A 15,608-nucleotide genomic window follows, 5' to 3' on the forward strand; every position below is an offset into this window, starting at 1 on the left:
AGACCCCAGTGATTTTTAAAGGAACTCTGAAATCCTTATATAATTTTGTCCTCCTATCTCTGCTTTAGGTCTTGTGATAATGGCCATTGTATCCTGAATGGAACACATGGTACATCTTCAGAGGTGAAGAAATCAAACATCCCTGACTTAGGCATATATTTAAAGGGTATGTATAGAATACATTCTACTTTGCAATCTATACCTTAATAGTCAGAATTTAAAGGCAAAATTCCATTCCCTTACTGTACTGAAAATACATTAAGGTTTTGTGTTATCCTCTAGGAGATGTTTTTGAGTCAGCCTCTGATCCAGTGCCATTACCACCTGCCAGGCCTCCAACTCGGGACAATCCAAAGCATGGTTCTTCACTCAACAGGACGCCCTCTGATTATGATCTTCTCATCCCTCCATTAGGTTGAAACTTTAAAAAAATTTTTAAATGACCCCTCCCACCTTTTCGCCCCATCTCTGCATTATTAGAATTCAGAGTTCAACCTAATGCAGACTCATTGGGTTGTGAACTAGCCTGAAATTAGCCTGAATGGGTTCTCTAGGTGATGGTAGCTCCCAAGTTCATGTGACCATTACTTCATTCAGATGAGTAAAATAATAGAATAGAAGATGGTTTTAAGTTAAATTGTGAAATTCCAGGTGATAACATTTAAAATTTTTTGTATGTGAATTTTCTATAATAATGTATCACTTTTGTAATCAGAGCAAAGCAATAAGTCTGGATTTTTTCAGAACTAGATCCTACTATGTAGTTCTTTTAAAACTTAAAAAAAAAAGTGGGGAAAGAGATGATATAAGAGCTGGCCATGAACAGTGTTTTATCTCGCAGTCTTTCTCCTAAATACAAGCTAAAAACAAAAGAGCATTATTTGCCCTTTATGTCCTTGTGTTCTAGTACTTTTAAGTGATGATTTGAAATGTTGATATTTTCTTCAGGTGTACTTATCTTTATTTTAGTATGAAATGATCCAGTCCCACTTACACTAATAAAATTATGGAAAATTATGTATTTGTTTGTAGAAAACTAAGAATAAATCTGTTTTATTCTATTACAACTACAACATAAGGAATTTTAATTTCTTTGTGTCAAATTATAAGGAAACACACTAGAGTGTATCTGTGTGAATATAGGTGGAGGTGCACCAAGGTGTGTGTGTATGTTGAAATTAGCAGTAATTTCTTTAATTAGAGGGAGGAAGATTTTTCACCCTAATTTTTGAGGATGACATTACAGATTCAAAATAACAAGTTTCACCATAACATAAAAAATAATAAGATTCTCTGAAATGACTGTTAGGCCACCAGAAATATGAAAGGAACCTTCTCTTTTCTCTGGAATGTCATTAAACAGTGTTTTCAAACAGTGGCAATGTCTTTTATTCCTGTTCCCTCTGTAATTCAGGGCTTCATTCTCACCCATAGTCATTACTAGAGCCTCCTAACTTTTTTACCTATATATTTTTTTCTTCCTTCTACTTCTTCCTATACACTGTTTTTGACACTTGACCCCAGTCTTCATGACCTAGATCAGCACTGTCCAGTAGAACTTTCTGTGGAGATTTAAGGGGTCTATATATGAGCATGTTTGAGATTGTGTAACTGAATTTTGTTAATTTAAAATTAAATAGCCATATGAGGACAATTACTGCCTTATTAGAGAACGCAGGTGCTGCGACCTGTCTTTTGACCTCAGCCTCCCTCTAGCTTTGTTGGGCTTTTCATTCTTTGTTCCTAGTATTCACTCTGCTTAGAAGACCCCATCTTTGAATTTCATGAATAAATGTTTTTGAGCCCTCTGATATTGCATGTTTCCTGTTCTTCAGCATTTAACTGAGTGCCACTAGTCTACATTTTTCTCTCCTCTCTTCTAGTACATATATCTCTCTTACGGGACAAACCATTTTTACCTGTGAATCATGCCATTTTGACCATTTTTTACCTCCTTTTGTGGAATCTAAACTCCTTGAGACAAGAGGTTTATACTTTTAATCTTCATATCACTCAGTTTGCCTAGTATGGTATGTTATATTTAGTAGTTGAAAAAGAATTTGAATATGACGGTGTCACTGCTAAAGATTGCAATAACAATGCTGTCTCTCCCATACCTTTAAATAAATTTATTTATTTGGTACTAGGGATTGAGCCCAGGTGCGCTTAACCACTAAGCCACATTTCTAGTCCTTTCTATTTCTTTATTTTGCTTAAGGCCTCACTCAGTTGCTGAGGCTGGCTTTGAACTTGTGATTCTTCTGCCTCAGCCTCCCAAGTTGCTGGCATGTGCCACTGTGCCCATTTTTGATGATCTAAGAAAATATTCTGAATAATTTTTCAAGGCAGACTCAGTGAATGGTAAAACTTTTTTAAAAAATATGTCTTTATGTTTAAGTCATTCAACATAAATACCTATGAATTTTATTATTGGAAGCTGTATGTATATATATGTACCCTATCTTAGAAAGTATTTGAGGTAGCTTTAGAAAAACTATATAGTACAATTCAATTTTCTTGAAGAGTCAAAATAAGGGGAAATATAAGTAGAGTAGGAAGGTGTGATAGGGAAAAATAAGTAGAAATAAAACCATATTGTAATATTCTATACTTCTTAAAACTGACAACTAAAAAAGATGTAAGTAATCCTTCAGACCTTAAAAGGGAGATCCATATTTAACTATTCTAGAGACAGCAGTTAAATTAAAAATATTATGATTCTCTCTTCCAGCTGCATTTTCTGTATATAACAGCAGTTAATCAAATATTTGGAATATTAGTTGAAATTAGTTAAAAATCATTGGAACAAAGTTTATGAAATAATCTAATCTGTGGCATTAAATTTTATGTGCATGGTATGATTTTCTAATTAAAGGTTGTAAATTGTTTTTGTTGCATAGAATTATTTTGATGGTGTGATTGATAATAATTTTTAGTTCCAAGTTCCACTTTCCTAACACTACAAAGCTTACAAAATAATCATGAGCTGTTTTTTAACCTACAGTATTGCTTGTAATAAGGACCTGGGAGGTTGGAAAAGTTTGCATGGGTATATTTGAATGTGTGTATCTGTTTCCAAACACTCCCACAAAATAATTAGATCCCATTATCAAAGTGAACTGCTGGATAAACCTTGCAAGTGAAGTTCTTTATAAACAGCAAGAGAAAATCAATCTTTGCTTTTGCTTGACACTGTGTTTTGATTAATGAAGTTCTGCTGTTGATATTGACCTTTCTTCAAATGCAGGTGAAGATGCTTTTGATGCCCTCCCCCCATCCCTCCCACCTCCTCCACCTCCTGCGAGGCATAGTCTCATTGAGCATTCAAAACCTCCTGGCTCCAGTAGCCGGCCATCCTCAGGACAGGACCTTTTTCTTCTTCCTTCAGGTAAGAGGGAAAAAAGCCAAATGAAACTTCTCACTTAAAGCAAAAATATTTCTAAGATCATACTATCAAATACATATTGTGTTATTGATTCCTAAGTGTCTACTACCCAAGCAGAAAAACTCCTTGGTGGTAAAAGTAGCAATGGAATGGTTTTATCAGTTGATTCAATGCCAAAAAAAGTACAAAGATGGGAAGAACAACAAGGTATCATAGAATTTAGAAATAGTGCTATAGAGTTCATCCAATACAAATAATAACTTTATTTATTTGGGGGTTACAAAAAGACATGGCATGGTGGCATATGCCTGTATTTCCAGCAACTTGGAATGCTGAGGCAAGAGCATTGCAAGTTTGAGACCAGCCTCAGCAACTTTTTGAGACCCTGTCTCAAAATAAAAAAATAAAAAGAACTGGGGAGATAATTCAGTGGTAAAGTACCCTTGGGTTCAATCCCCAGTACCAAAAAACAAAAAAAAACAAAACAAAACATTAGAATGACTTAGTGATTAAGCTCATATTCAGGGGCTGAAAATTTAAGTTCTGCCTATTCCCAGCATAATGCTTTTTCCCCCCTATGAGTTTTAAAATTTTACAAGATATTCCTTAATGTGATGATTTTATTCAAAACATAAGAATTAGATAGATCATGGAAAGTTTTTAAAAAGTTCTCAGTTTACTCTTCGGTTACTCTTGCATACCTCAATGGGAAAGTGGTTTATTTTTCCAGAATAATTCTGTTTCATTTTTCATTAGTAAATATAGAGTCATCCACTGTGATAGATGCCTCCTGTCCTCGGGGAGCTTATAGATTCAGTGGATGCTCCTAAAAAGCAAGTGTCCTAACCGCTCTGGTCCAAGCAGAAAATATGGATGACTGGTTAGTCATTTACTCCTGTAGTTAAGTAAAACACTGAAACATGTTGCTGCTTTTTTTCACTTACACTTATTCAAATCTTTTTTTTTAATATATGAACTTTATAATTATTTTTTAAATTGTCATTCTAAATCTTAGTTAAGCATTCATGTAACTAAGTTAGTTCTGCATAATCTGGCTAGGTTCCTACAACATACCAATCACCTTTTCTGGATGTGACTTAAGTCCCAGTGGATGAAGTTCAATGTGGTTTCTTTTAATGTAAAGCTTTCCAGAAACTAGAAACGAACATTTTACATTATTTAGTAAAATGTACTTTTTCCTGTATCAGAAGAATTAATTGTTAAATATTTTAATTCTTTGTTCTAATTACAATGTTCATTGTAATTTGTATAAAATCTTCATAAACCACATTTCAAGATTAATCACTAAAATAAATTAGTACTTCAGCCAGGCATGGTGGCAACTTGGGAGGCTAAAGGAAGAAGATTACAAGTTCAAAGCCAGCTTTAGCAGCTTAGCGAGGCCCTAGGCGATTTAGCAAGTCCCTGCCTCAAAATAAAAAGGACTGGGGATGTGGCTCAGTGGTTAAGTGCCCCTGGATTCAATCCCTGGTACCAAAGTATTATTTAAAAATAAATAAATAAATACACAAAATACTTCAAATTGAAAATATCACCTGTATTTAATAAAATGTAAATCATTTGTATATGTGCCTGTTTTGCTTTTGCTTGGCTGCCTGAGAGCTCAGCAGCAGCTGTGCCTAACACAGCCTGAGGCTCACATGGGGATAAGGTGATAGTATCACTTGAGCCTTTCAGTATTCTTGTCCCCATCTTATATGGAAGTATTCTGAATCTATTCCCAATAATACTAACATATCCTGATATTCGTAATTCTCAGAAAAATATTGAAACTTTTTTTTCCTTTTTCAACCTTTTATATCATTAACATGACAGATTTTTAGTCTGTACTATATCTTTCATGAACTCCATGGTGATGGTTATTTTTATTCAATATAAAGCCACGTGTATCAATTCTCCTTTTCCAAGGGGATTTTTTGTTATTTTACACAGAATCACAGAACATAAATGTTTCTTTTGGCTAGTAAACATTTGAGTATTTTTCAAAATATTTAAGGAATTGTACTAACAAAAAATTATAGTAGGAGAGTCTTAACAGCAGAGCCACACCTAAGAATTGAACATAGTGAAAGAATACTCTGTGGAGCTAAAGCTCAAGTCCGTAGTTTTAGAATCATAAAAGGTCGACAAAGGTGTTATTGCCAATCTTTAACCCTAGGTAAATTTTACTGCTGTCATTTTCACTGCTCAATCTATGTAGTCATGGTTCAGTATAAAGATAAATGGTTCTTAAGAATTATTGAGATTTGGTTTCCTTGAGAAAATAGTTTTCCCTAATTAAAGGCATGGGATGGTTGCCTTAGAAAAAGAGGTTGGGTTTTCTTGTGATACATTAAACTCCTAATCGAGCTCACTTCCTTGTTCAGCATGCCCTGCACAGTGGACTTGAGTCCAGCTTTCCAGCCTTATCTAGAGTTTGCAATTCTCAGATTCCAGTTGTTTCTCCAGTGGCACCTCATGACTCCCTCAGGATCAGGGAGGGGAAGCCACGCAGGGGAGTGACTCTGGTTCTTCTTTTATCTGTTTTCTATTTTAGACATACAAGATTTCTTTTGGCAAAGTAGTAATGCCCCTCTGCTGTACATGAGCCATCTATTCTGGACAGGCCAGTCATACCTTAACAAAGCCCAGAGTCTTCAACAAAAGCCTCACAATGTTCTGTATCCAAACCCCAGGCTTCTGCTAGAATGTATGTACTTTCTTCTGTATGATTGAAAAGTATTCCTTTGTGCTGGTGGGTTGGAATAGGTGCCCCTCCTGCCACTTTATGCCAGAGCCCTGTGCTTGAGGAGTAAGACAAGGCCAGTTGTTAAGTCTTGCTCATACCCTTTACCCAGTGTTTGTGCAGTGTGCAAAGTATACAATATATTCAGAAGGCCTTACACCCCTCTCTTTTACTTTCTCCTCTGTAATCTTTTTGGAAGTCCTTTATTTAGTCTTTTTAAGTCACAATTTAACTCTAAAAGCAAGCAAAATTTATTTATTTTTTTTTTTAGAGAGAGAGAGAGAGAGAGAATTTTTAAATATTTATTTCTTAGTTTTCGGCGGACACATCTTTGTTTGTATGTGGTGCTGAGGATCAAACCCGGGCCGCACGCATGCCAGGCGAGTGCGCTACCGCTTGAGCCGTATCCCCAGCCCGCAAAATTGATTTTATTGAAGGTTTTGTTTTCTTTTGGGACTCAAATGTAGTTACATAGGTAAAATACAAAAAAACAACCCAATCAACAAATGGGTCAAGGACCTGAACAGACACTTCTCAGAGGAGGACATACAATCAATCAACAAGTACATGAAAAAATGCTCACCATCTCTAGCAGTCAGAGAAATGCAAATCAAAACAACCCTAAGATACCATCTCACTCCAGTTAGATTGGCAGCCATTATGAAGTCAAACAACAACAAGTGCTGGCGAGGATGTGGGGAAAAGGGTACACTTGTACATTGCTGGTGGGACTGCAAATTGGTGCAGCCAATTTGGAAAGCAGTATGGAGATTTCTTGGAAAGCTGGGAATGGAGCCACCATTTGACCCAGCTATTCCCCTTCTCGGTCTATTCCCTAAAGACCTAAAAAGAGCATGCTACAGGGACACTGCTACATCGATGTTCATAGCAGCACAATTCACAATAGCAAGACTGTGGAACCAACCTAGATGCCCTTCAATAGATGAATGGATAAAAAAAATGTGGCATTTATACACAATGGAGTATTACTCTGCATTAAAAAATGACAAAATCATAGAATTTACAGGGAAATGGATGGCATTAGAGCAGATTATGCTAAGTGAAGCTAGCCAATCCCTAAAAAACAAATGCCAAATGTCTTCTTTGATATAAGGAGAGTAACTAAGAACAGAGTAGGGACGAAGAGCATGAGAAGAAGATTAACATTAAACAGGGATGAGAGGTGGGAGGGAAAGGGAGAGAGAAGGGAAATTGCATGGAAATGGAAGGAGACCCTCAGGGTTATACAAAAGTACATACAAGAGGAAGTGAGGGGAAAGGGAAAAATAATACAAGGGGGACAAATGAATGTCAGTAGAGGGGGCAGAGAGAGAAGAGGGGAGGGGAGGGGAGGGGAGATAGTAGAGGATAGGAAAGGCAGCAGAACACAACAGACACTAGTATGGCAATATGTAAATCAATGGATGTGTAACTGATGTGATTCTGCAATCTGTATATGGGGTAAAAATGGGAGCTCATAACCCACTTGAATCAAAGTGTGAAATATGATATATCAAGAACTATGTAATGTTTTGAACAGCCAACAATAAAAAAATTAGAAAAAAAAATAAAAAATAAACTAATTTTGCTTGTTAATCTAATTTTTAGTAGCTGAATTTCTCATATTGATTAACTTGAGTTCTAAAATTTCTTTTGGAGCACATCTAATCATTTGTAGTATTTCAGAATTTCATTTATATTTTCTAGATTAAATTTCAGATTACCTTTTTGACAATCAATAATTACACAATCTTTACTGTGTTTTAATAGTTTCTTTGCTTTTTTCTCTTATAATTTTTCACATAGCCCCTGTTATTTATTTGCTTTCTCTTTTCTTTTAGTCTGGCTTGATGAATGTTATGGTTTGGATCTACCATGTTCCCAAAGGCCATGTGCTGGCTTTGTTGCCAGCCTGGGGTATTATTGGATGCTGGTAGAAAGAATATCCTATAAGGCAGCATATGGCAGATTGCCATATGGCCAAATGACCTTTGAAAACTTGAGCCAAAATAAATCGTTCCTTCTTTAAGTTTATTTCCTCAAGTATTTTGTCAAAGCAATAAAAAGCTGACTAAGACACCAAAAAAAAAAAAAAAAACAATTGGATCATTAGCAATAGTTACTGAAAGGATCTGGGGGTATTGTTAACTATAACTTTTATGAAGCACTATTATATGTAGCTGCCCAGGGAACTCATGGCATTTGGGGTTTGCACTGACAGAATTCAAGTCAGAGGAGCAGATCTTCATGGCATTCACCCTATGTGGAGACCACTGCATTCAGATGTCGACAGATTAAAGGAATAGAAGGGCAAAATCTCAGACCATGGTTTCCAGATCAGCAGCATCGGCATCTCCTGGGAAATTGCTTTAAAATGAAAATTTAGGACTTTTACTTAATCAGAAACTCTGGGAGTAATACCCAGCGATATGTGTTTTCACAAGCCCTTGGCATTTTCTGATGCAGGCTCATGTTTTAGAAACACTGTGCTAGGGAATTTCCAAAGAACTGCCATCAGGACCACAAAGGAAATTCATACCACCCCAGGAAACTATAGTGCCTTGAAGGAACTAAGGCTGTTTAACCCAGACCTTGAGTATATATTAGAATTGTCTGCAATTACAGTATCTGTTAAAGAAGGATTATGTTTCTTTCATTTCACCTCACAAGTAAGAAGTGTTGACAATGAAATTTTCATTCATCATAAGAAGAAGTCTTCTAAATTATCCAGAATTATGATAGCTCAGGGGCTGTGGTTTCACAAACAATAGAGGATTTCAGTGGCCAGATCACTACATTTTGGAGATTTTATGAACATGAGATGAAGAGTAAGGGCAGCAAGAGGAAGAACTTTGTTTTAACTAAATGGTTCTTCAGGTTCCTCCCAATAATTAGATTCTACATTGGTTATATTCTTTCAAAATTTGGGAGTTAACTGATAAATCTTCCAGATTATGGATAGGCACAAAGGGAATGTTCTATTGTTTTAACTGTTCAGTTTTATTTGGTTCTTTTTCTACTCTTTAGTAAATATTTGGAAGTTTTTCAGATGAAAAAAAAAAAATTAAAAGTTTCATCCTGTATTCTCCCAAAGAATCATTGATAGGTTTTCTTCCATTTTTTTTTTTTTTTGGCCCATGCATGTGTAAGTTCATATTTATATCAAATTTATTTCATAGTATATTCTACTTACAAACTTCTTAATGTTATTTGCATCATTAATGATGTTAAATATTCTTACACAACAATAATTTTGATTCATGCAAACTCTTTCCTTAGTTACCAAACCTTTTTCTCCCATTTTTTCTTTAGTTTTTTATAATCTCCAAATATTAAGTTTTCAATTTTGTATTACCATGCTATAAAAATCACAAGCAGAAGAACTTTACTTTTTACAATAGATTGATAAATGAATACATACAATGAGGATCAAACACTTATTATCATATAAACGATACATTGGCTATGGTACTTTTAATTTGTATGTTTTAATCCTAAATTTGAAATATTAAACATGACTTTAGTTACTTTTTGAAGAATTTGTTTTGGGAAAGCTTTATTGCTTTTCACAATGTCCTTATCAGAGCACAGCTAGTAGCTGTTAGACTGTGTAGTGATTGTGGTGTATATAGTGTCCTTCCACTTGAAGCCTGAATGCTTCCAGCTTTGTAACCTCCCACAGGAGCCCTATTTACCCTGTACCTAACCAACAGCAAGCTTGGTGTGAAGCAAGACAGAACAGAGTGGTGATTCAGAACTGAATCATAAGTATTTTTGCTATTTATGGTAACTTTTTTGCATCTAGTTCTTTTTTAAGTAAAATTAATAGAGCAGCATAGTGTAGCTATGTTTTAATCATGTATTTGTGGTGCTGAATTATATCCAAATTTTACTTACTAGTCTCAGATAACTAGAAATAACATAAGTACATCATATGTAACATAAAATTGTATCAGATAAAATTATAAACTACCCGTAAAGAAATAAGCAGTTGTATGTACTGTAAAATATAATCTTTCCTCTAACTTATGTTTTATCAACAGCATTCAGAGTGTACAAGAACTTAAAGTACATTTTATTGACTATGTAAATCTAAATATTTGGGATATTTCCAAATTTATTCAGAAACCCCATGTTTGGGTTTCTATAACAACCAGAATATCAACATTTATCACATGGATTTTGATTCATCTTCTCATTCCTTCCTAAAATGTTTTGGCAGAATTAGTGAGGCTGAACTACTGACTCAATATTGAAAGCTCAAAATCTGGAAATTATTTTAATCTTGAAATCAATGAAAGCAAGCAAAGTAACCTTCTTAAAGTCAAAAAGTTCCCAACAAAGCCAGTGATAATTTTTTATTCCAAAAGGGTTTTAATAAATTAATGGCTTTGAATCCTGACTTACATTGTCTAGTCACAACTTACTATACAGATAGCTGATCTAAGTATGTATTTTCTTTTTGAATAGTCATATTTCTATATGTTATTAATGTCAAACTCGAAGTTAACAAAATAAAATTTACTCTTAATATTTACAATTTTGTTTTATGTTAGCAATTCAAGTTTTACTGTTTGATTTATGAATAATCCAAATCTGTGTGGATTTATTTTTTGTAATTAAAGGAAAATATTAAGACAACTATTTGCCAAGTAGATGCTCTCCGAGTTAGGGGATATAATTTAAACAGCATGCATAAGACAGGATCCCTGCCCTCAGAGGAACCTGTGGTCCCTTTGGAGATACTGCCAACAGAAAAAAGATAATGTAAGAGGAATCTGAGTTGTATGTGATAGCCAGGTAAATTATTAGTGAGCCAAAGATTACAGAGATAACGATCATCTACTGGAAAAAGGAGTCAGTTCTAAGGATCAAAGTCCATATAAAACTAAATTTATATTTTTAATGATTTAATGTAACAATACTGAAAAATCTCTTTCTCCCCTTCATTCCAACTACTAAATGTAGTCAGAAGGAATAATAATAATCTTTACAGAATCTACAATTTATATTTTTCACAATTTAGATGCCCTGTCTCTGATTGTCAGTGTTTTTTTTTAATTAAACAAATGTTAATGTATATTTAAAAATGTTATCAATGGCATATTGTTTTTTCATAATTGGACTTATTGTTCAGTGAACCAACTAACAATACTGATTTGAGCGTAGGATGTCCAATATATCATTGTTAATAAAAGCACCTGATATGTACAGAAGAATTACATACGTGAATTCATTTAATCCCCACAGATCTCAAATTTCAGGTCTGTTTTATCGATTTTGTCTACCTAATGCTTAGAGAGATTAAGTGATTTGAAAATATTGTTAAAGGCAATTTTATAATCCGATTTTCTTCCACTTGTTCTTTTGAACAACTTCCATTCATTGTAAAGGACAGATTGGGATAGAAATTAAAAATCAGAAGCAGTTTGCATCATCAACAATTTTACAATTAACTAAGAGATCTGCAAAGTGTAAATAAAAAAATTGTATCCTTTATTATCCAGAAATAAATGGGATGACATATTTGAGCAAGTGATATATAAAGTAGAAAATACATTGGCAGAGTAGAAAATAGATAGTATTAGTCATGAGATTAGTTTTCTGATTTTTTTTTTTATAAGCTGTAGTCTTTATAGAAATTTTCTGGGTTTTTTTCTTCAGCCAGTTGATAGAAGTCATCCTTCTAATTTCAAAATTGTCTTTACTTCTAAGATCCCTTTTTGGATCCAGCAAGCGGCCAAGTTCCTTTGCCTCCTGCAAGGAGATTACCAGGAGAAACTGTCAAATCCAACAGAACATCACAGGACTATGATCAGCTTCCTTCATCTTCAGGTGGGTTGGCTAATAATCGTAATAACAATATCTTAAGTTTATATGGTGCTTTTTTGCTTTTCAGAGTGCCTTTCTTTTCTTTATATAATTTAATGAGCACTGCCTGTCCAAAAAAGTATTTTATTCTTATCATCTTTGTATTTTGCTTATAAAGCTTGCATTATGAAAGGAATGCTCACAGAACAGCCTCGGGGAAAAGAGAAAAAATCAGACTTAATATCGTCTTTGATCACTCAGTAAAGCCACTTTCTTCAATTCAAGATTCATTCATTCTTTAACTTTTGTTTTGCCTTATCAGATCAGGGAAGTGGGGAAAATCTCTTTGTACATTGAAATACCATGTTCTCTCATTTATCCATTAAGGCAGAATTTTCTTTAGAATTAATACTAGCACCAAGCAGTATTATTCAATAAGCTGTTAGTTCTCATAGTTTGTTTTATAGCTCCTGTGCAGTGTTCCACTGCTAGCCATGAAGTCCCAGTATATTCCATTTTGGAGAATACAGATTATACTCATACCATCAGTAACAAAGCCCTGCTGCTTTGCCTCCTAGGAGGCCTTCCCTGTCTATTGTATCCCAGTAGCACCCCCATATTCTGTAGTCGCTCTATGTCCCCTTTGCTTCATAGTACCTGTCACTACCTGAAGTTGCATTATTCTTTCCATGCTTGCCTATTGTTTGTCTTCTCTGCTAAAGTACACTTCGAAGATAGGCATGTTATTTGGTCCGTTGCTTGCCTTAGCTAGAGCTACTGTACCTGAATACTGTAGATGAAGGTAGCTTAAAAATCAAACTTATTTCTCACTTTTCTGGAGACTGGGAAGTCCAAAATCAAGGTATTGGTGTTTGTTGTCTGGAAAGGGCTTTCTTCCTCTTATATAGGTGACCATCTTTTCCTTGTGTCCTAGCAATAGCAAAGGAATGCTCTGGGGTCTCTTATGGGGACATTAATTCCTTTCAGGGAGGCTCCACCTTTAGTACATAATCACCATAAAGACTTTAGTGGACATGAACATTCAGTCCATAGCACTGCTGTAGCCCCAGATATCCAGAAGCATTCCCAGCACATGTTTCTTGGGTGGATAGATAAGTGATGGGTAGATAACTGAAGGACGAATGGATGGATGGATGGATGGATGGATGGATGGATGGGTACATATATGAGTGGGTAGATGATCACACATGAGGTATGCAGAATTCCCTCTATAGTTTTCCAAGTTTTAACTTTTGCATATAATTCAGGATAACATAGAAAAATGTTACTAACCTTTCATGTTCTCTTACCAGTTTATTTTACTTTCTCAGGTTTCAGGTATATCCATGCGAGGCCTATAGTTCCATTTAAAATGACAGATTTGATAATAAGTCATTAAAATCAAAGAGAGATGATATCATATAAAAGAAAAAGCAAATCCTTTAAGGAAATAACATTAAGATACAATTTTGAGAAAACTACCACGACTGATTTAAAATGACATTTTCAGCACCACCAACTCCGGATTGAAACATACTCAAGTTGTGGAAAGAATTGTGGCCACAGTGTTATTTTCACAGTTACTTTACTGTTTTCTTTATATTATATGAGTGTTGTGGAGCCCAGAAAAACAGCACTCACATGTATGATTTCCAGGGATACAAAACCCAATTAGCATTACACTAAGAATTTCAGGAAGAACTTTGAGTAACAAAAACCTTGCTGAAATATCCCCACATAGCCATTTAGAAGAAGCCTGATCTAGTTTTTGCCTAAGCAATAAAAATAGTACTGATGATTACTCTGAGGGCCTCATATAGCTATAACAACAAATATTTCAACCTGCTCTATAAACTGTCTTTACAAACACAAAAGAAAATAAAAAAACTTGATTTCCAACTTGTGTTTGCACACATGCAGCTCACTGGGCTATCTGGCTGTCCACTGATACATTTCATACAAGCACAGAGCCTGTGCTGGCTCTCTGAATTAAGTCTTTCCAATCACAACCTGAGACTGGATGAGAGGATGCTATGTGCTCTCAGGATTCCAGTTGCCTTACTTTGTAGTAACTAATCTGTTTTTACCAAAGTCTCTTTTAAAATGAGGATTCTGGTGTGATTGTTGCACTTTATAAATTCAATTTTGATTATCTTTTATAGGTAGCTAAATAATTCATAACAACTTATTTATGGATATGTTTCTGTGAAGAATATTTCTAAAGAATTCCAAAATATAGTTTCATTAATATAAAAATATCTTTGTCTTATCTAAATATAATGTGTGCACAAACATGCATGTCTACATGTACAAAAGAGCCTTCCAAATGTTTATTCTTCCCAGAGAAAATATTTTATAATTTTCTTCAAGATTTTTAAAGTTAACTATTTATATTTAAACACATAAATCTTATTCTGATTATGTTTATGATATATTTAACTAACCAGTATTAAATTCACATATAATATATATGGGGCAAATTTTTTGCTACTTTTACATGGGTGTATTATTCACATATAGCCATATCTCTGTTAAACTTTTTACAAAATGTTTAGTTTGCCTTTTTCTTATATTTTGCTATAGAGTTTGAATTCTTTAAAAAAATCTATAGTTCTTGTGCTGAACTGCAAAATTAACCTTGATGATTTTTCATAGCATTAGTATTTACAAGGAAGTTCAATGTTTCACTTGAAAATGATGTTAGAATTTTATGCAACATGTATTAATTATGTTTGTAACCAATGAAATATCTCATTGACAAATATCTCATAGGAGATCTCATTATAAAAAGAATTAATTTTAATACTATATTTCCTTTACTAGATTAAAAGAAAACTGAAGGATGTAATGTAAATTTTATATTACCACAATATTTTGTAGTCATCTTTGCAAAGATCTCAACTGGAAATCATGGCTTCACTTCACACAGGGGATAGAACTGTACAGTGATTTCAAAACCTGGATTCTGGTCATTTTCATATGACCTTAGAAAAGCCTACGTGCTTCTAGTACTTTCAACATTAGCAAAATCTGTCACTGTGAGCAGCTCAGATCTATAAGACTAACAGAGGAGGTCTGAGTCTATTTCATTTTGGTGATCATTTTATGAATTATAAAAGTAGTACATGTACATTGGGACATAAAATGGAATTACAAAAAAATCAGTAGGAAAAAGTAGTCACTTATAAACCTATCATCAATAAGCAGCGTTATTTCTATTTTGGAGCACTCTTTTCTAATGTTCTGTTCATGCACATTTTTACATAGCTAAGATCATACTCAATATGGCAATTCTATCTCAATTACATTTAACATAGTATCATAAATATCTTACCACATCATTAATTTTTTAATAAATGTCATTTAAATTATTGTATGATAGTTTATCATTTTTATGTGCTGTCAAACATTACTTTAGTATTTTAAAAGTCTAACAGAAACCCTAACTTTTTATGGAAGAAAGCTAAGACATTAAAGACCTTGGCTTTTGTCTAGAAACACAGAAACTGGGTTGATAGTTATGGCTAAACAGGACTTAGTATAACAAGTAGAAAATGAAAAATGTAATTAGTCCATATAGTAGCATTTGCTTCTTAGACACATCTTTCAAAATATGGGGACAGGGCAAAGTTTAGATAATGAAGGAAGAAATAAGAACACCACTGA

At 34.1% G+C, this 15,608-nt stretch overlaps 1 protein-coding gene across 5 annotated transcripts in view; it reads left to right on the forward strand.

Annotated features, from left to right (window-relative positions):
* Nucleotides 1-15,608, forward strand: part of Cblb (Cbl proto-oncogene B) — a 203,276-nt gene that overhangs the window by 175,185 nt on the left and 12,483 nt on the right. For 3 of the 5 annotated variants that reach the window (XM_015478558.2, XM_015478560.2, XM_048803376.1), the window contains exons 15-18: nucleotides 69-166; nucleotides 283-414; nucleotides 3,248-3,388; nucleotides 11,847-11,966. In XM_015478558.2, coding sequence (XP_015334044.1) covers nucleotides 69-166; nucleotides 283-414; nucleotides 3,248-3,388; nucleotides 11,847-11,966 — 491 coding nt within the window. The remainder of the gene's footprint in view (nucleotides 1-68; nucleotides 167-282; nucleotides 415-3,247; nucleotides 3,389-11,846; nucleotides 11,967-15,608) is intronic. The other 2 variants (XM_015478561.2, XM_048803377.1) reach the window with 1 other exon arrangement.

Source organism: Marmota marmota, unplaced genomic scaffold, assembly GCF_001458135.2.
Source record: "Marmota marmota marmota unplaced genomic scaffold, marMar, whole genome shotgun sequence".
NCBI lineage: Eukaryota > Metazoa > Chordata > Mammalia > Rodentia > Sciuridae > Marmota > Marmota marmota.